The 20802-nt window shown below is 42.2% G+C and overlaps 1 protein-coding gene across 1 annotated transcript in view; it reads right to left on the reverse strand.

Annotated features, from left to right (window-relative positions):
- Positions 1–5599: 5599 nt before the first annotated feature.
- malrd1 (MAM and LDL receptor class A domain containing 1) overlaps positions 5600–20802 on the reverse strand; it is a 51310-nt gene continuing 36107 nt past the window's right edge. Inside the window, exons 22-34 of the mRNA XM_071526100.1 lie at positions 20474–20654; positions 16848–16976; positions 16526–16687; positions 13980–14137; positions 12994–13195; positions 12040–12318; positions 11253–11378; positions 9567–9633; positions 7614–7705; positions 7364–7460; positions 7217–7277; positions 5847–5954; positions 5600–5698 (exon numbers count right to left, since the gene is read on the reverse strand). Of these exons, the coding sequence (XP_071382201.1) occupies positions 5600–5698; positions 5847–5954; positions 7217–7277; positions 7364–7460; positions 7614–7705; positions 9567–9633; positions 11253–11378; positions 12040–12318; positions 12994–13195; positions 13980–14137; positions 16526–16687; positions 16848–16976; positions 20474–20654 (1761 nt within the window). The remainder of the gene's footprint in view (positions 5699–5846; positions 5955–7216; positions 7278–7363; positions 7461–7613; positions 7706–9566; positions 9634–11252; positions 11379–12039; positions 12319–12993; positions 13196–13979; positions 14138–16525; positions 16688–16847; positions 16977–20473; positions 20655–20802) is intronic.

Genomic DNA, 20802 nt, shown 5'->3' on the forward strand with positions numbered 1-20802 from the left:
CTCTTTCTTTATCCATCTTCCCCCAAACTGGGTCTTCCACTATCTCTCTAAACTCTCTCTCGCTAAGCCTTTCTCTCTCTCTCTCTGAAGAGCTTATTCGCTCTCTCGCTCCTTCCCTGTGAAGTAAGCAGGATCAGTCACACATTCCATGAACTTTTGCTTGGCTGGAGACCACACCGCACTCAACCTCCCCAGGGTGACCTTCAACAGCATCAAAAGTTATGAAAAAATGGGCATTAAAATGAAACGGGAGGCTTTTCAGCAACATCAAGGCCCTTAGGTTTGAGGGCAGTGGCAAGTGTAAATTTTCCAAAGTCTGCTTACGTCTGGAATTGGGTCCCACTTGTTGAGCTGCAGCGCTGCGTTTCACCACAGCATTTATGGCGCTTGGCTACTTAATAAACGCAGAACAAAGGGACCGTGTGGCAGTCAGACACTGCTACAGGAACAGTCCCAGTAAAACATGTTAATGACGGTTAGCCACTAAAGAGAACAAGGTCAGCTCTGTTCCTTTCTTTCCATTATAGCGTCGCCTGCAGACTATTCTGCTTTTCCGTCTCACAACAATATTAGCCAGGACTATCATTTCGGCTTCTTCGGTGGAAACTTGAGACATTAACTTGGAAAGGGTTTGGTGTTTTGCAAAACTTTATATGGTGGTGCAACACTGATGACACACAGAAACACAGGTTGTCAGTTTTTGATGTGCTTTTCAGTTAAATTAGGTTTGGATCTGCACAGAATATCTTAAACAGAAAACTCAGTGTCTGATGCATCAGAAGGACAGCCTTCCCTATACGGCATGAACACACTTCAAAATTCACTAACTGTTTAAAGTCTGCGTGTAACATCTCTAATTGAACACAGAATGGTGAGATGGATTGTCTCCTCAAGTGCAAACTACTGAGCTGCCCCAGCATCCCCTGTGCTCATAAATTGATCAATCTCCCATGAGCAATTAATTGTATTTCCAATCCAAAGCAAAATAAACTACCCTGCAAAGGCCATTTCCCCCTATTCAATCATTCTGTCAGGCCTCATTTGTGTACCTCATGGAGCAAACAGTAAATAATAAACTTAAAAATCTCATTAATTAAGCAATGTTTGATGATATATTGACTTCTCTGTCTTGTATTTAGAAAGTTAATCAAGCATCAGGGGACAATGAGGGAATGCAGTGGAGCATGAGGCAGTTCGATATTTAGGGCGCACCAGGATAGAGTGCAATTGCTTATACAGGGCACATAAAGCACACTTCACATTACTTTCAAGAAATAATTAACCTTTACTGTACAACACAGAGGCAGTTAAGGTGTACATAAAGCAGACAGAACCATTTCTATTCTTACAGCCCAAACCCACAAGAGATCCAATCAAAAGCAGCCCAGCAGTATCCTCTCCCTTCAGCCTCTACAGAGCCAAAGACCTGTGGTGGTTTTTTTTTTTTTTTTCTGGAAACTACAGGAGAGACTCGGTGAGGAACGGTCAGAGGACGGCCCCCTGGGCTGATCGGCATCCACTCTCACTGAATACAGATAGAAGAAGCAGACCCTTTATGTCCAGAGAGGATGAGAGAACCAATTCTGAGGTATCATTACAAGGAAAGGGGGGTAAATTTCACCTTGACCTGCCTGGGCTGCTTGGGTAACCCTGGTCCCCTGCTGTAGCATGGTGGAAGCAGAGGAAATTGGCCTGAATGCAGTGGCAGCAGGTTGACAGCCAAGGATAGGGAGACATATTCTGCCGGATAGTTATATGCTAATGCTGCGAGAGCCAACTGTGTACAGTCGCTGAGAGAAAAGGCTTCATACAGCCAAGACCCTAAAGACTGTCATTTCTCCTGGAGCATTTTCATCACAGGAGCGGAGAAGTACATGGACAAACCAGCGACCTTTAGATGGACTGTGCTCCGTGATTAACAAAACGACAATAGCTCCGGTGAGAAAAAGCTGACTAACGTTGCTTTATGGAGAGGCGTCAACAACACAAGGACAATGGCCCGGTGGCTTCTACCAGCTCTCCTGTCCGCTATTCAACAGAATGAATAACGAAGCTACCAGAGAGACGCACTGTTCCCTCTGGACAAAAACAGGCAGGGAGAAACGCTGGGGAAAACCCCGATGGCTGCACATTCTCAGTCAGCAGACCATCATGTGAGTGTGTGCAAGCTGGGCAAGGCATATGGAAGGTGGTGTGTGTGTGTGTCTGTGTGTGTGTGTTTATATGTGGTGGTGGGTGTGTTGGTAGGGGGTGGGGGGATGGGATTTGTTGTGTAGGCCATTGATTGTTGTTTTGTTAGGTCAAATGTCACTGAGGTGAGACAAACAAACACTGAAATACAGGCTGTGAAAGGGCTGAGTTGGTGTTTTTGGTGATTCAGAGAGAGAGAGGGAGAGAGAGAGAGAGGGAGAGAGAGAGAGAAGGATAGAGAGAGAGGGGGAGAGAGAGAGAGAGAGAGAGAGAGAGAGAGAGAGAAGGATAGAGAGAGAGGGAGAGAGAGAGAGGGAGAGAGGGAGAGAAGGATAGAGAGAGAGGGGGAGAGAGAGAGAGAGAGACAGAGGGAGAGAGAGAGAAGGATAGAGAGAGAGGGGGAGAGAGAGAGAGAGATGCCCTTGAAGTTGTTGAATTAGCAATTAATAATAATGATTAGAATGATAAAAAAAAATGATACTACAACTACTTCTACTAATAATAATAACAATAAGAACAACCAGGATGTTCTTCATCATCATCATCATCATCATCATCATCATCATCATCATAATACAAATAGCTTTAAAACACTTACCAAAATGATGTTGGTGAACATTGTGTTCATTTGTTTATTTAACTTTTACTTAATCAGGTAGGTCAATTAAAACAACTCCATTAATTCCAGACTGATGATTGGAGATTATTCATACTGGTGATAATGAGGCTGAATGGGTGAGGACTGCTCCAGTTGCCAAATCTTAACCAGCACCTCAGAGGAAAAGGCAGTGAGCCAGTATAAGGCTGGGGCAGTAAACAATAAAATGGTAGCGCGCAGCTCAAGGGCTGAAATTGATCTTGTGGCCTTCTGATAAATCTCTGAACCAGACTAGACCTAGAGACTCAGCAAATAATCAACAATGATGAAGAATAAGAGTAAATAGCAGTGACACCTACAGTAAGTCACCTAAGTCATCTGGAATCCTAAAATACAAGATTCAGAAATTGTAACGCAGAAGTTGAACTGATAATACAAGCAGAAATGGACTTTGACTGAGCACAAGGGCTCAGTAAGTAAGTAAAAAGGGAGAACAGTCTAGCAGACTGGAACCAATACATTTACCTGACATTTTTTATGAATGGGATGGAGACTGCTTTGGATCATACAGGTGAAATATGACTCTATGGATCATTGCTCCCACTCCCTGTAAACGCCACAAGTAAAAGTATATCAAGAACCAGACTGGAAGAAAGAAAAACTACTAAAAAAGTCATAGTGTGTGTGTTAAAGAGAGATTATCTAACTGATTCAACCATAAACAACTGCCAGATAGTGGTATGCCAGCATCTGTTTGAGTCTTAACAGTGTTTTTTAGACATAAATGTCATCTTGCAATGTGGGGAAATATCTTGAGTGTACACCGATAAAACAACGCCAAGCATAGCAGACATTCAACAAGGCAACAGTAAACATATCGTCCCCCACAAATGATACAAACCCTTTATAGGCCAATCAGTAACAAATATGTCACCCTATTTTGCCCTGTAATTGTAGCGCCCCCCTTAGGCCAGTCACTGTTATTTTGAAAATGCTGGAACACAGTGTTGAGATGCATCATTTCCCCAAGTTTGGTCAAAATCTGATCAGTGGTGCCTGAGATATCGCGTATGATACATGGACAAGCGAACAAATGAACAAAAGATTTAGCACTGGGCGATGTAGTAAATGCATCATCTCCCCAAGTTTCATCAGTTTCATCAAAATGCAATTAGTGGGTGATCGTCCCCCTTTGGGCCAATCAGTGTTATTTTGAAAATGCCACAACGTATCAATGTATCATTTCCGCAAATTTCGTCAAAATCCAATTAGCAGTGTCTGAGATATGACTTTTAATAGATGAATAAACAAATAAACAAACAAAAGGTAGGAGACCAATCCACCCACCCACCCGCACACACACACACACACACACACACAGAGACACAAAACAGTAATAAATAAGTTGCAACCAGGAACAAAACAACAGGATATATTAATTGTAGAACCTTACTCTTTGTAATCCATATCATTTTATTACCAAATATGATTTCAACTGAAGTGAATTTTAACCTGAAGTGTATCAGTACTTATAGGACGATAGCAATTCTGATAGGAAAATACCTAAATGAAATTATGTAATATGTATTACTATACAAGTACATGACTTAGTCTTGTAAATCATTTGTGAGATTGGGTTGAGTGTCAAATATGAAAAGGCCATTTCTAACGGCATGAAAAGGCCATGGCTGAATACTCATGAAATTTATAACAACAGACCAGTTTAACTGTGATATTTATGATCCATCTGCTTTGCGATGTTGATACAGAGCTTGAGAGTCAATTCACACCACACACAAAGCAGCTGGGATGCTGACTTGTAATGCATTTTAATTTTCACAAAGTGCAAATAAAGCAGTGGCAAACCATTTTATTTGCACTTGTGAGAATTAAAAAGGATTATTAAAGAAGTCGGCGCTCCGGCTTCCTCGTGTTCGGTGGAACCTTTGTGTTAATTGAATTGGGTGTTTTCTGCGTTTGTCAGCGCAGAAGAAGACCTGAGCTGCCGTGCACAGGGCAACACAACACTTTCTGCATGTGAGAGAGTCATGGTGTGGTTGTGAAATTGTTACTACAGTGCAGACATCGGTCAAATACCACACAAGAACAGCTGCAGTACTTGAGTCCGGACATTTTGGTCGTGTCTTGGTCTTGGCCACTATTGAATGTGGCCCAGACCAAGGAAAAAATAGATCATTTTTATTGACGCTTTGTTTATTTTCTCCCCATCACCACAAACAGTTTAAAGGATTTCATCTATAAAAACCTGTGCATTATGGTTCTGAAGCTTCTGTGCATTGATTAGTCCGTTTCTATACTGTTGAAGGGTATAGTACAGAACTCAGATAGACCTACATCTCTGTTCAACGTAATCATTATTTTTGCATTTGGAAAGACATGTACACTGTTTTGGTCTTGGTCTTGAATAGGAGTAGTTTGCTCTGGTCTCGGTCTGGACTTGGTCTGGACTCCCTTTGGACCTGGTCTTGGAACTGACTTGATTGAACGGACTCGATTAAGGCAGTCTTGACTACAACTCTGACAAATAACTCTTAGCTTTCATTTTAACCTGCATGAAGTACCAGATGTATGGGGGATTATCACACAAAGACATTTCAAATAATTTAGTTTAGAAAAATATCAAAATTGACTTTCAAATACTTCCTTGCAAATACTTCAACTTTCTGCCACTCATTGTAATGTGTCCTCCACATCTGGCAGCTTAGCAGGCTAAGAAAAACCACATTAGGTATTTGCAAATACTCTCTAACCCAGGTCTACTGCAGCGTCACTATGGTAAGTCCATCGCTTTTATGCTTCAGTGCTATTGTAGTCAGTCCCATTAGCATCAGGAGGATAATGGTACAAGGGGTTAGCGAAGGACAGCTTGGCATCTTTCCAGGTCGAACCCTGTTGCGGACGGATACACACACACACACAATTACGCGCACACACACACACACACACACACACACACACACACAGACATGCATCAAGTCACTGACATCTGGACAGATAATTAGAGTAAAGGTTGTTAGGCTGAGTAGGGCCACCATACCTCTGCGTCCCTCCTCCAGGGATAGACACTGATGGAAAGCCCAGGATCATCGCTCCTCCTGGGGTTAACGCCGGGACAAGTGCTGGGCCTTCCATCCAGGGATGGGAGCTGAGGAGAGGGAGGGGGGCGGGGGGAAATACCATGTGAGTCAATAAGGAAACCTACACAAGCGCTTAAAAATAGATTACGCTTAATGTTTGAGAGTGCATGAAATACAGACGCAATTAAATTCAAATTGACCCACTATATGTCCATCATTATGCCTCTAACCTTAATAAAACATTTTACCATCTGTCCAAGGTGGAATAATCATCTCCTGTCCTGAGTGTTGAAGTGAATCACTGTCTGTGTTATGGAGATACCAGTTCACACCTACACCTCTCTATTTATAGTGGCGTCCTCACTGGCATACACATGCAAGTACACATGTACACACATGCCAGTACAGATATAGAATATACTGACATACTGTGTGGGTGTGTGTTTGTGTGCGTGTTTGTGTGTGTGTGTGTTTGTGTGTGTCTAACACCATAAATATATCTAGGGAATATGTTAAGGCATCTGTGTTATGAATATCATATGGTTAGTAAAACATATTTTAAAATACATGTGAACAAATGGATATGTACTGAATGTGTGGTGTTTTTCTAAAAATATATATCAGGATATTGCATTTCTGTATGGGGTACAGACTTGTACACACACACACATACACACACACACACACACACACACACACACACACAGCATCATTAAAGCCCCTGATGACCCCCATCATCAGAGTCATGACAGCGGTGGCTTTCAACATCACTCTCACTTTTAGTACAGGATGACACCCATGCAGATAAAAATAAATGCGTGCACTCACATATACTCACTCTCTCTGTCTTTGACACACACACACACACACATACAAACACACGCACACACACACACACATACACACACACACACAACAGCCATCGCCCAAATGAAATAGCTACGATTGTATCTTCTCCCCTGCTGGGCTCTTTTTCACTGATAATAGAGGAAGAACAGCGGAGAGCTCAGAAAGACTGAAAGCACAGCACACATACACACACACACACACACACTCACTAACACACACAGAAACACCAACATCCACAGCCGCAGACTCACACACTCGCGCCTGCACACCTCACACACAGCAAAATCAATAATCTTAAATAAAAAATTTAATCTGGGAGAAGTGTTTGCCGATCTCTCTCTGACCTCTTCCAATGTTAAATCCAGTTATTGAATATATCTAAGCCGAATGTGAAGAACAATGGGATTTGTATAGTTTGAGAAATCTAATGCTGCAAGACTGCGATTCACTGATGATTGATAGGACATTTCTGTGCACTGACCTCTGCTCTCCAGTCAAAGGCTGGGTTATCCATCACCCCATACTCCATCGGGCCAGGCTTTCTGCGGAACCAGCAAATGCACTCATCATCGTCGTCATTGGCAACGATAGCAACAGCGTACCTCTCATCGTTGTAGCCAGAACTTACATTAAGCAGCATTTCTTTGTGTATAAAAACAGAGCGCAGACAGCAATTCCAGCTATCAGCAGGAGCAGGCCGATGGCGATGCCGGCATACACAGCATCTGAATAAGATGAGTGAGGTAAATTCAATAGAGTTGCATGGAGAACTATATTTAATGAACTGCAGGGACATTAACAGGGTGTTCAGGCATACAGTAAATAAATCCAGGTGAGACAGTTTTATAGAGTAGAGGGGGGGCACTCCTCTTTATTACCCAGCCGTGTGTCCTCTGTTTGGGGTGTTGGGGTGGAGGGAGAGGGTTTCTCCCTCACATGGCAACGGTTGCCGGTCCATCCTGGATTGCACCTAGGACGACAAATGTGATTATTTACCAGGAAAACAAAAAAATACAGCCTACAGCTATAGAGGATGCAGTCTGTAACAAGAAGGTGGCTGTGATTGTGGTAACAGGGATCAGATTTATGGCATTGATGCAGGGACCACATGCATGGCAGCATGGAGCCAAGCAGCATGGGGCCAAGCTTCCTAATTGAAGAATCATACACAAAGACATGCACACACACACGCACACACACACACACATTCACTCATACCATTTCCAAAGAAAATAATTGGCTCGACATCCAGAGCCAGGTTTCTCTACTGGACGTCCAGCATGGAAACAGAGATTCATGCATTCATTCAGACAATTTGTTTCGGCCTTCTGGAAAGCTCCGTCTCTGAGAAAGTAAAGTCCCTCTCCCGAACGGGGACTCTGCTCCAAGTCAACATCTGTTCGGTATCAGCTCGACGTTTTGAGAAGCACGCAGCGCTCGGTGAAGCCAGGCTATGTCATTATCATTCAGAGGGGGTCAGGGTACATATTGTGTGACAGTCTGGCCATGGCGGTGGGCCGGCCCTGGTCTGGCTCCCTGGTGGATCCTGCTCAGCAGAGTGGAGGAACGTGATGTTAATACAGAGCCAGAGGTGCCCTCCAACTACTGGCCTCGTGCTCCGCTACAGCTGGGCTCTTATCAACGCTGGAGCGGCAACAGGAGCTCTATGCCACACTACACACTGAATGACAGTGGTGAAGTCCTGTTGCATAATGCGAGGAGGGAGCGGCGGCGGCGCTGCATTGGAGAATGTTGGACAAGGAAATAAATGAGGGAGGGAATGAAAGAGAGCGAGACTGAAGGAGAGAATGGAAGCGAGGGACAGGCAGCATTTCTTGCTGCCAAACGCCACTGAAATATCACCACCCCAGACTTTGGCACATTTAAGAAATGCACTTTTTAAAAAAAAAAAAAAAAAAAAAGGTGTTTTCCTGCTCCAGCATTTCTGGAGGGAGTGCATTTGCATTCTAATGATTCTCTCTGATTGCATTGTGGGAAAAGATAGAGTGGGCACACAGTGCAGTTACTTATTTGACTTTAGCGAACAGGTATCCTAACAACTCCAGCACACAATTCAAATCCATCCTATTGAGAAAACAGCCTTTTATCATGTAGATGGAGGAATGGGAAATTTTCAGAGAGGACTCACTGGCCCATAATGACATTAGCAGATACAGCAGCAAGTCTCATAATGGCATTCTTACTTTTATAATGGAATATCTCATTGCGAACATACCAAACTGCTGATGCAGACAGCTACATTCATGAGTTTCTTTAAGGCCCTCCAGCAGTGTGACCAGAGTGTCTGTCTCCAATGCGTTTTAAAAGGGAGACAGTCCTATGGGTTCATGCCAACCGCAGCACCCTCACAGCTTCTGCTTCAGATTCAGCAGATTAATCTAATGCTGGAGTTTTTTGTGGTCAGCCCACCAAGACCATTGATAGCGGGGGCCGTGTTTAAATATTGACCAGCAGAATCCATGAGTGATTCCCAGGAAACACTGCGCTGGTGTGTGGTGAATAAATGAAGGCAGAACCACCCTGTTTAAGCTGTGGGGATAAGCAGATTCCCCCATGGTTCATGGAGCGTGTCTTTTCCAGGGAAAGAAACAAGACTGATGGGATTTCCATGTTTTAAGTCAGACAAAGAAAGAAAAAAGGAATCAGGGAGGGAGAGAAGAGACGGGGCATTTATCTTTGTTTGTTTGTGCATGTTTATGTGTGACTGAGTGTGAGTCTATGTGTGTGTGTGTGTGTGTGTGTGTGTGTGTGCATTAGCCTGTGTGCTTACAGATGCATATTTGTATGCATCTAGTTGCACATCAACTCACATGCAAACGGGCCCATGTCTCTCCACCTGGCATGAGCCATGATCCAGGCAATACATCGGAGGACAATCTGTAAAGACACAGCACTCATTTTTACACCGCAGTGCCATCAAACAGAAAATTGCTTATTCGGGTGGGAAGACCGCCGCTCCAAAATACCCCATCAGAAGGAAAGCAATAAAAGCCTCCAATCCATTTCCTCCACTCTCTTTCCCCCCTTCCTCCCGTCCAAATACACCAGCCATCATCCACTCCAGTCCTCTCCTCACCTGAGATGAGAGAGAGGAACACTCAAGCATGTTGCTTCTCTGACACCCGAACATGAATACTGAAGAGACGACAGGGAATTATACTGCCAGGGGGTAAATGCCGTACTCCTCCATTAACCTCTTCAGATAGAGTCAGCAAGAACATAAACCCACGGACACAGCTGCCCTCTAGTATATCTATTTTCTCCTGTCTTCTCCCCTATGCATCTGGTGACTACTGCTCTTGCTTATACTGTATGGATGGTTTAAGGGTTATCAGGGTTGCTTGTTAAATAATCATAATCTTCGAGACACCATTAAGAAACCCTGGCAACAAAAAGTAATGGTGGGCTGGCAGTGAAAGCAGGCTAAATGGGTGGTTTGGTCTTATTCCTTAAGTTGCAGGAAAGTGGAGGTTTTAAATGGATTTTGGCAGCATGTAGTAACCTATGAGGTGTGCTTTGAAGACAAAATAGCCATACTTGAAAATGTCCTCAAGAGTTACTGCTTAAGTTGGCACTGAGCGACCATGAATTAATCTCAGTTTTGGCAGCACTTCAGTCAAAACTCTCCATGTGTCATATGAGAGTGTAGAAAATATAGAAAAGAAAAAAAAGGTAGGGTACATAGTCAACTACACTGCAAAAAATATCCATATTAAAAAGTCATTTATTTAGTTTTATGTCCTAAAATCTAATTTTAATTTCTCTGAAAACAATTGAAAAAATGGCCAAAATCTGAGATAACATTGCGTCATTGTGTCATTTCATGATACTAGTGATCCAGTTTATTCTGTTTATTCCAGTTAATGACACAAAATTCTTGAAAATAGTGAAATAGCATTGGCAAAAAGTGGAACTATTTACTCCACCTCCCCCCTCCACCCCATTTTAAGACTCAACAACAAATAAATTACTTGTTAAGACTGATATTTTTGTCATGCAGGTTCTGGCTAATGTGGCATGCTTTGTAATAAAAATTAAATAATGTTGCACAATGTCTTCTCTCTAAATTTGACACCTCTGATGCCTTAGCAGCATATAGCATTTATTAAGCTTTCATTAGGCGATTATTTTTAATCGGGTGGAAAGCATGAAGACAGCCATAACTAAAACTGAATGTCACAAAAATTGAGGTAAAAAATGAAATAAGTTGTTTTTAAATCATTTTAGAATAAAGTCACTAATGTTAATAGAGACTACATGAAGAAATATATAAATAGAAGTGAAAGGCACAGATGGACTTCACACCATGGTGAAGCAGGAGAAATGTTTATGAATCCCACTAGCCATCTACAGCTCACAGTGGCTCTGGGCCTATCTTGAAGTCAATGTGCCACTAGTGACTTGTATGTGTACTGCACGGTCAGGAAACCATAAAACAGAACGCAGTTAATGACAAAAACTGGCTGGCAAGGGAAAGTAAAGTAAAAGCAGGTTACCATGGCAGCTGGACTCGTCTGACTGGAAGGGAAGGCAGTCAGCGGAGAGGTCACAACGCTTCCTGAGTGGGATACAACCAGAAGGACCTTCACACACCAGCTCCCCCACCTCACACTGCAGCAGAGCTGGTGGAGAAAATGACAGAATTACAAAGGCAGAAATAGAGAAAGGGTGGCAAAATAGAGAGGGGTGAGAAGGGAGTTTGTTTTGTGCATTCATAGGTCACTATCAATTCATTATTTAAAAATTATACTCAAAATGGGAGTTCTCAAAACCCAAGCTTTGATCCTTTAAAGTCACAATGAAATAAAAAAAAAAGACCTTTTCACCTATTTGCCATGCCATAATATACACCTATTTATCAATAAATGCCAAAAGATTTTTAATTTTCTTGTATTTTTACATCAAAATCCCATTACGTTTACTTCTTGGAAAACAGAAAATCTTTAGTGGTGACATCATCGTTTACCAGGAGGCCACATAACAATTCCAACCATCAAAATCCATCCACCAAAACCACCATTCCAAAACCATCACAGATTTTTGAACAATCTCACCCCTCTGCCCCTCCCGTCAAATAAAACTACCTTTCTCTCCCTAACTGATGTCCCATTGGTTTCCACTTTTGAATGATCCCTCCCTATGTTATGTCCCACCCCAGTATCCTGTTTCAAAAGGAAAGAAAAGGAAACAAAGGGGTACTGTGTGTACACTTTGTTAATTCCTCTCCGTGCACAGAGGTATTGCAAATTACACACACACACTCACGCACACACACACACTTACGGCAGCTGTACTCATCCTCTCCCTCGGGGCAGTCGGGGATGCCGTCACACCGCAAAATGGAGGGGAGGCAGCGCTGATCCGAACACTGGTACTGGTCAGCGGCACAGCGGTCCTGAGGAGGAAGGGTACCAGGCACCACAGTCGGGCAAAGCTCCTCATCAGATTGGTCAGCACAGTCCGGCTCCCCGTCGCACCGCCAGCTCTCTGGGACACACTGGAAGGAGTGCAAACACTGGTACTGGTCCGCACCGCAGGTCAGAGGCTGGGGAGTCACTGGACCTGGGGGAACACAGCAGTACGACCATAGATATTTACACAAAGAGACAAATACACAGACATGCAGAGAGCTTAACACAAGTGCCACAAAATCCCCTCATCGATTCTCGTTCAAGCATCCCTGAGTGGGAATTGTTAAGTCTCAGAGGATGGTTTATTTTGACTTGTAAGCCTGTGCATGTAGATGGTGTGAACAAGCAGAAGCATGCTAACGGTCTTTCTGTGTCCACAGGGTGAAGGGGGGGTCTAGGAGAAAGCAAGCCGTTCAGGGATGGAGGGAGAACAGAGGGGTGGGAGTGTGGAAACAACACAATATAAATGTAATTGCTTTCCCCCCCCATTGCTCTCTCTGCTGTCCCTCGGCGGTGACCCAGTCGCCACTGTGAATTTATATGGGCCTACAGGGCAACAGGCTCCATTAACTCACTACACGCTCCCCAAGGCTCTATGCAGTTTATAGAGATAAGGAGGGAAGGAACATGGATGGAGGTGGACATAGAATGTGGAAGAGAAAAAGAGGAAATTGGAGGAAATTACATGAATAACGAGAATAACAAGTGTTGGGACGAAAGGAGTGGAGGAAAGAAACAAAACTCATAATGGAAGTGGAAGGGCAAATAAGAAAAGCTCAACTTGGAGCATGAAAGAAAAAAGTAATATCTAACTTCAGCGGCTCACCTCCTACCATACACTCTGTGGTGTAGGAGATGTCATCCAGGGCAATGTCCGTCCACATGTCTCCCCCTACTTCGGCCTGGAAGCTTACCCTGAAGGGAGCCGGGTTGGACAGGATAACGTTAGCATACGTCCACTGGTCGCCATGGTTTCCGCTGGCTGCCCACATCAGCAGACTGGTGCCACTGGGTCCAACGGTATAGACCTGGAAAACAGGAAGAGATGCAGAAAGTACATGACATCTTTTGGAGACATAAAGTGACATTTTCGCTTTGGTGTTGTGTGGTGTTTGAATATTTGTCAGAAGTTTAATGTTTAGTCTGAGTGAGATTCCACTTTAAAAGGAAAATACCACTGCCATTTAGCGTTATAGCGCATTTACTACTGTCTATGTCTAGTTTACGTTCCCCTAATCGTTTTGCAATGCTTGCCATATAAGTTCGATTTTTTTAACATTTACTCGTTTTTCATCATTTTGAAAATATCTGCTGTCCTGGCTAACAAAGACATCCTAAATAAAAAGACATTTGACTTGACACTTAAGTTTGTAGAGTGACATGTTTTTGAGGGATTATTTCCCGATTTCCATTTCTTCCTGTGGCTGTCAGGTGATTGACAGTAAGCAGAGAGTAATGCAATGTGTGCACCGATATGTAAAACACTCAGCTCGGGCTCAATGAAATCACAATAAAACAGAAACTCTGACAAAATCAAATTAAGCCTTCATGTTTACTGTGAGGGATTATCTAGCTCAGTCTGTGGACGTTGTTTTTCATACTACACAAAAATGAATGAATGGCAAATGGCTTCTTTTGAAGGAAGGAAAATGAGCCTTGATATCTCCAACTACACTGACTATGTGCCGACACCACTAAGAGTAATATAAAAGAGAAGGGAAACCTAGATGATTGGCACGGACTTAAAAAAATCACTAGTATTATCCTTTAAATCACTTATGGCAAGATGGCTGACGTTAGATCATGTGTCACCTTCAGTGTGCCCATCCTGTCAGAGCCGTGCATGTAGAACCAGAAGCGCAGGTGACACAGTCCGATACTGGCTGGGAACGGACTCTTGGTTGTCACCTTGGCAACGTCACCCTCCCTCTGAATGGCAGAATATACGTACAAGAAGTTCCCGCCACCACCTTTGGAGATATATGAAATATAGAACACAGTGGCAGTGAGTCCTATACACCATTTAGGTACAGGATAAGACATCTATAACACTTCAGCATGAAGAATGATGCAACTGATGCAGAGTAAGAATGTATTTCCCCGGTATCCTCAGCAGAAACCTCATTTACCACGCTCAACCGAGTTCAGCATTACTAGAGACCAGAATTCCACTAGCTTTGTTCTGTTGCCTCCAATATACAAAACATTTGGAGAGAAGACAGTATTTGTGTTGTTGTGAAAGGCTGTAGCCTGCAGCCACGCACTGCAGAGAGGATTCTTCAGCTCCGCCAGGCTCGGAGATGAGACGCCATCCAGCCGATGCCAGAACAAAGTGGGAGTTTTCCACATGAGCTAAAGGGGATTTAGGGCCATCGCAATCCACAGTGCAAAGCAAACCCCATTCCCACCCACAACACAGGATTCTTTTCCTCTGGCTCTAACGTTTACTCTCCTCAGGGAAAGCAAGACATGGCATGTGCATTCACTCAAATAAAGGTATGGTCACAACAACTTGTTTCCCAAAAACCACTGTGTCAGCAAATGTTGCCGTTTCACGCAGATGTCAACATCATCTAATAAAGCAACTAAGTGAAGTTTTTTGCCATCTGTGGTGGAAAGTAACTAAGCACATTTACTCAAGTACTGTACTTAAGTACAATTTTGAGGTACTTGTAATTTACTTGAGTATTTCCATTTTATGCTACTTATACTATTATTATATATTTTAGAGGGAAATATTGTACTTTTTACTCCATTACATTTATTTCACAGCTATAGTTACTAGTTACTTTTCAGATCAATATTTTATATTTAAAACATTTGATCATCTTTATAAAATAACTATAAAATAGCATTGTTATAGATTAGACTACCCAAAAGTATAGCTAAATTGTTAAGTTTAGCTTCACGTTGACAACTTTAAAATGCTGCTTACATGTACATGTATGTCAATAAATCAGTATTAATATTCCAATAATTTATGAAAAATATAACTCTCTAAATGGGGACAGTTTGCATAATGAGTATGTTTACTTTGATACTCTAAGTACATTTTGCTGCCAATACTTATGTACTTTTACTTAAGTAAGATTTTGAATGCAGGACTTTTACTTGTAATGGAGTATCTTTACATTGTTGTATTGCTACTTTTACTTAAGTAAAAGATCTCAGTACTTCTTCCACCACTGTTTGCCATCTCAAGTCCAGTATACCTCTTGTCCTTGTTCAGATCTTCTTTTTTGTCTGTGTGTGTGTGTGTGTGTGTGTGTGTGTGTCTGTCTGTCTGGGTAAGGGTGTGGGGTGGGGGAGGGGTGTAACGGATGACCAGGTTTATCGATCTGCTCTGCAGTGAGATCATAAGTTCATTCTATGACACAGCGCCGGGTGTCCAGATTCATCTCTCAGATCAATAAACTATTTGAGCTGGCCAATCAGAAGTGGGCAGGGACTCAGCAACCCAGCAACAGCCAATGGAAAGAGTTACATTATAGACTAGGAGAGTTGATGTTCATGTGCGCCTGTCACCCTTAGAAAAAAAAAAAACATTGCCCTGTCCTTAAATTCACGGTCACTCTGAAATTATGCAATATGTTAGATAATATTGTTATGATTTGATGTCGCTGCATACAAACCAAGCTTACACCTCCTCACTCTCCAAATCCAACACTAGCTCTATATCATCTTTATCCCGGTCCAGAGCCAGCAGCGCCCAAGACAAACAACTGTAAACACCCCTTAAAATTCCCAATAAAGACAAGAATGCTGAATTTCCTGCTGACAAAGCCTCTCTTTGCCTTGGAACATTGTTGACCAGCCTGGATGCTTTTAGACCACCTTTAATTCATCACAGAATATTGCATTCTGTGTGGTATTATTCCAAACTAATAAAATAATAGACTCAGCTGACTCTTTGACCTGGCTCTACATTGTTCCCTTTCTTCTCTCTCTCTCTCTCTCTCTCTCTCTCTCTCTCTGAAGCAAGCTGTACCGACCCAGAAATTTCCCCTAAAATTAACCATCGCTATACAATTCCAGGTTATAACTTCTTTAAAAAAAAAACAACTTGTAACTTTTATTTTTACATTTTTAAATTGTTGTTTACATTCTAGCAAGCCAACGGCATTTCTAGAAAGATTTGTAGCTCAGAAATACACATAATTCTGCAAAGTCATAGTTTGGTGTCATTGAACTGTTATTTATTACATCGTATTGTTGTTATATCGAATCGTGAACCCCATATGGTATATCGAATCGTATCGTGAGATAACCATATCCTCCCATCCCTAAAGTCCAGTACTGTACAGCTCAGTGTGACTCAATCTGACATTGTTCAGTATGGTATTCAGATTTGCACTAACCAGGACTGTGGTCAGTGTGGGGTCCAGTTCCTGGTGTCTCACTCGTCTGACCTATCCTCCAATCACAGTCATCGTCAGGGTCCTGAGAAAGCTGGCAGGTCTCTTCCCATTGGTTCTCCTGGATGTTGAAGTTACAGGCACCTGGCAAGTCAACTATGTGGTCTAGGAGATAGAGAGAGAGAGAGAGAGAGATGGAGGGAAAGAAGGAAGGACACAGAGAGTAAGAACAGGCATCAGTCCTGCTGGATAGTTGTTTCTGTGTTCTATAATAAGATGGATCCACTCCCAGTTCCAAAGATACTAATTTCCCATCTCTACTCACTGCAGTCTATCTCATCTGATTCATCAGCACAGTCTGCCTTGTTGTCGCACACTAGGTGGGACTCGATGCAGTGGCCACTCTGGCACACAAAGTCTGTGACTGCAGGACAACTCACTGGCAGCACAGCACCTAGAACACACACACACACACACACACACACATCATCATAGGATACAATAGGATACGATAGGATAACACAGCAGGGAAAATTATGATTCAACACATGAACCATATTGTTCGTTTTGCTCACTGGGAAATCTAATCTTATTTAATCTTCTTTAAAACCGGCCCATCAGACAGGAACTCATCTCCCTTTTCCATTCATTTGAATCAAAATTTGCTTATGAGTTGACATCAGAGAAAATGCTGTGATGAACAACTAAACACAGCCTTTCTCTGCTCTGCACCAAAGGATCTGAGCAGCAAGAGAAGACAGTAAACAAAAGCAGACAAAGGCATGTCAGTGAAATCAAAGCTCCTTCCTCCAGCTCCGCCTTGTTTGAGACAGCAGAGAACAGAGAGGAGGAAAGATGGATCAGGTGGATCAGAGACAGTACACAGCAGACCTGTGTGCGTGCATATGTGTGTGTGTGTGTGTGTCTTGGTGTATATATGTGTGTGTGCATGTGTGCGCCCGCTTTTGTGCGTGTGTATACTTCAAAGTACAAAGGCAAAGATGTTAAATGATGACTTCAGTGAGCAAAGAGTAGGACTCCATTCAAGGAGATCAGCAGGGTTAAATGTGGACAAAACTGAAGTCATTGTTTTTGGGGCCAAAGAAGAAAGACTTAAAGTCTGTGCTCACCTTAATAGTCTGTCCTTGAAGAGCAAAAATCAAGCTAGAAACGTCAGTGTTATCCTGGATTCAGACCTAAATTTCAGTAGTCACATTAAATCAATAACAAAATCAGCCTTCTATCACCTTAAAAATATCGTAAAGATCAGAGACTTGATGTCAAAACATGACCTAGAGAAACTTGTGCATGCTTTTATCTCTAGCAGGCTGGACTACTGCAATGGACTCTTCACAGGTCTGTCTAAGACAGCAATCAGACAGCTTCAGCTGATCCAGAATGCTGCTGCCAGGGTTGTATCTATCAAGGACCAAAAAAGCTCAGCATATAACTCCAGTTCTCAGATCACTACATTGGCTACCAGTTTCTCACAGAATCAATTTCAAAATTCTATTGCTTGTCCATAAATCACTGAATGGTTTAGGTCCAAGATACTTATCAGATCTCCTGACCCAGTACGAACCTTGCAGACCTCTCAGGTCGGCTGGTTCTGGATTACTGGATGTTCCCAGAGTCAAAACTAAACATGGTGAAGCTGCCTTTAGCTTCCATGCTGCTCAAATGTGGAACAAACTGCCAGTAGAGCTAAGACTTGAGACAATGCTGACTACTTTCAAATCCAAGCTAAAGACCTACATGTTTACCATTGCTTTTAATTAATTTTCTTTTAAATCAAATGTATTTGTTGGTTTGTTATATTGTTTCTTTTATTCTGTGTGCTTTTGATTGTTTGTTTTATTGTTTTTATCATTTGTTTCTTGTGCTTTTGCCTGTGTACTCTATAAAGCACTACGGGTTGCCTTTGGGTATGAAATGTGCTATATAAATACATTTTCCTTGCCTTGCCTTAACACCATCGTAGAATAAAGTGAAAATCCATTTTAGCATGAATTCAAATATAAAATTTAATGGAAGACATGTGTGTTAGCATCATCCATTTTTTTTGGACAGACAGTCTGTCTGCTTGTCAGTCCTTCTCTGCATGCCTCTGTGTCTGTTTTGATCTGTCTCTGCTTGTCTGTCAGTCAGTATTTATGTCTCTTGATGTATGCATGTTTGTACGTGAGCGTCGGAAAGGGCCTTGGCAGCGGCCTGGAAAGTTGCCACCCGGTGTCCAGCCGTGTGCCAGGCTCTGTTTGATGTGCAGCATCTGTCGGTGGCATAAACATCTAACTGCATCCGTCAACTAACTGTCATCGGTCAGACATACTCGATCTCTTTCTCTCTCTCTCTTTCTCTGTGCGGTACTGACAGAATCTATTTCATACCCAAAAGATTATTTGACAAGATCGTGAAACAATTTCACAGCAAAATTACATCTTTCTATTGTGAAGATTAATGGAAGTATACTTAGATGAAACAAGGACAGAGCCAGAGATAGTCAGACAGTGGTTTAATCTAATTTAATCCACATTACGCAACCATGGCCTGTGGTGATACGCAATGCTGTTTGATGTTTATCCCTTGAAGATTTTCATAGGTTTGATTTATTTTCAAGGGTATTGTTATTGCCATCATCATTTATTCAGATGGTCTGAGAAACCTGGGATTTGGACGGGACTTGGGGTTTACTTTTTCTTTCAATGTTAATCAATCTTTACTATACTTTTGGCATTTTAATCTCCCATTTACAAACACAGCATCTGTTTATGTGATCAGTGAGCTTCAAAGACAAGACTAAGGACATTCAAGACACTTTCTGGCAAAAGTTAGTTATGGTCTGCTATGGGGAGAAAAGCTGAAAGAATGGATGAGTTAATGATGGTTTCTAGAGGGATTCATATTTTTCTCTCAAAGTTTTTAGTTTAAGTTTAATCAAACTGAAGATACTTTTATATTAAAGGGGCAATGAGTATGATTTTTAAGGCCCCATAGCACAAATTCTGTGGGGGTTCGATCAGCACCAGTGACTCAATGATTACTTTGCCAGGTGCTGAGGTTTCTGGCTTTCAAATCTCACTTTCCTGCCCGTTCTCTCTGTTTTGGAACAAAAACTGCTTGCCCATTGGCATTTGAATGGCGCCCTGGTGGCTCAGCCATTAGAATGCCTGCCGTTAGGGTAAGTCCTAATCGCATTGCCCTTTGCAGCATGTCATCCCCTCTCTCTCTGCCCTGTCTTTCCTGTCTCTCTCCACTGTAACTGTCCACTAAAGGAGAAATGCAAAAAAAAAGATAACACTTTACAGTAAGGGTCACTAAGTTAAGGGTTAGTTAATGCTTAATAAGGGTTAGTTAATGCTTATTAAGCATTAGTTAACTAATTAGTTAACTAATGTGTAATTTACTAATGGTGTTCATGTTAACTAAGGTAGTAATTTATACATTATTCAATAGTTTATAAAGATGACTATCAAATAAATTATAAATTAATACCTTAGTTAACATGAACACCATGTGTGTGGTAGTAAATGATTACCAGGCACATTAGTTAACTGTTAATTAAGGGTTAGTTAATGCTTATTAAATTAACTAACCCTTAACTTAGTGACCCTTATTGTAAAGTGTCACCAAAAAAAAAATCTTTAAAGAAACTCTGAGTCTTCTCCCCCCCATCTAGTCACAATTGCTCAATGGAGGACAGTGCTACAAGACATTTCAGCTATATAGGCAAATAAGCCTCATTCTCAAGCCAAAAAAACAATAATTTCAGTATTTTGCATGGTGATATATTACCTTCTTCACTTGAAGTTTCTGTTTGATCTCTACTCAGATTAACTAGCTTGTGAAAATAGAGGTCTTACATTACTCAGTGCCCCTTTAAGGTTTAGTCTATGCTGTGGGCACCATCTAAAACGATACAAAAAGTGTGTGGTTGCGGTTCTTATCACCTACTAGGGGCACAGTCTATGAACTCCAGGTCGTCCAGGGCGGCCCCTCCGCTCACGTCCCTGGAGCGGATCCCCTCAAATATCACCTCAAAGTTCCTCAGCTTCCTCAGGGGGATCTCGGCTCTGTTCCATCTGTTCCCTTGATGCCCCTTCTTGTTCCACACTTCCCACAAGTCGTTCTCCGTCTGGGGAAGAAGAGCACAGATGACACAGGCCTATCATGTGGTGGCGCTTCACATACTGCTCCGGTTACGCCGCTACAGCTAACGTCAACAGTAATATCATTTGAAAGTGCCTCACAGTGGATTCAAAGCTGCACTAGCACTGATTATT

The sequence above is a fragment of the Centroberyx affinis genome, unplaced genomic scaffold, assembly GCF_046629955.1.
Source record: "Centroberyx affinis isolate AG114_WGS23_722 - 3 ecotype Tasmania unplaced genomic scaffold, CSIRO-AGI_Caff_v1 ptg000109l_1, whole genome shotgun sequence".
Lineage (NCBI taxonomy): Eukaryota > Metazoa > Chordata > Actinopteri > Beryciformes > Berycidae > Centroberyx > Centroberyx affinis.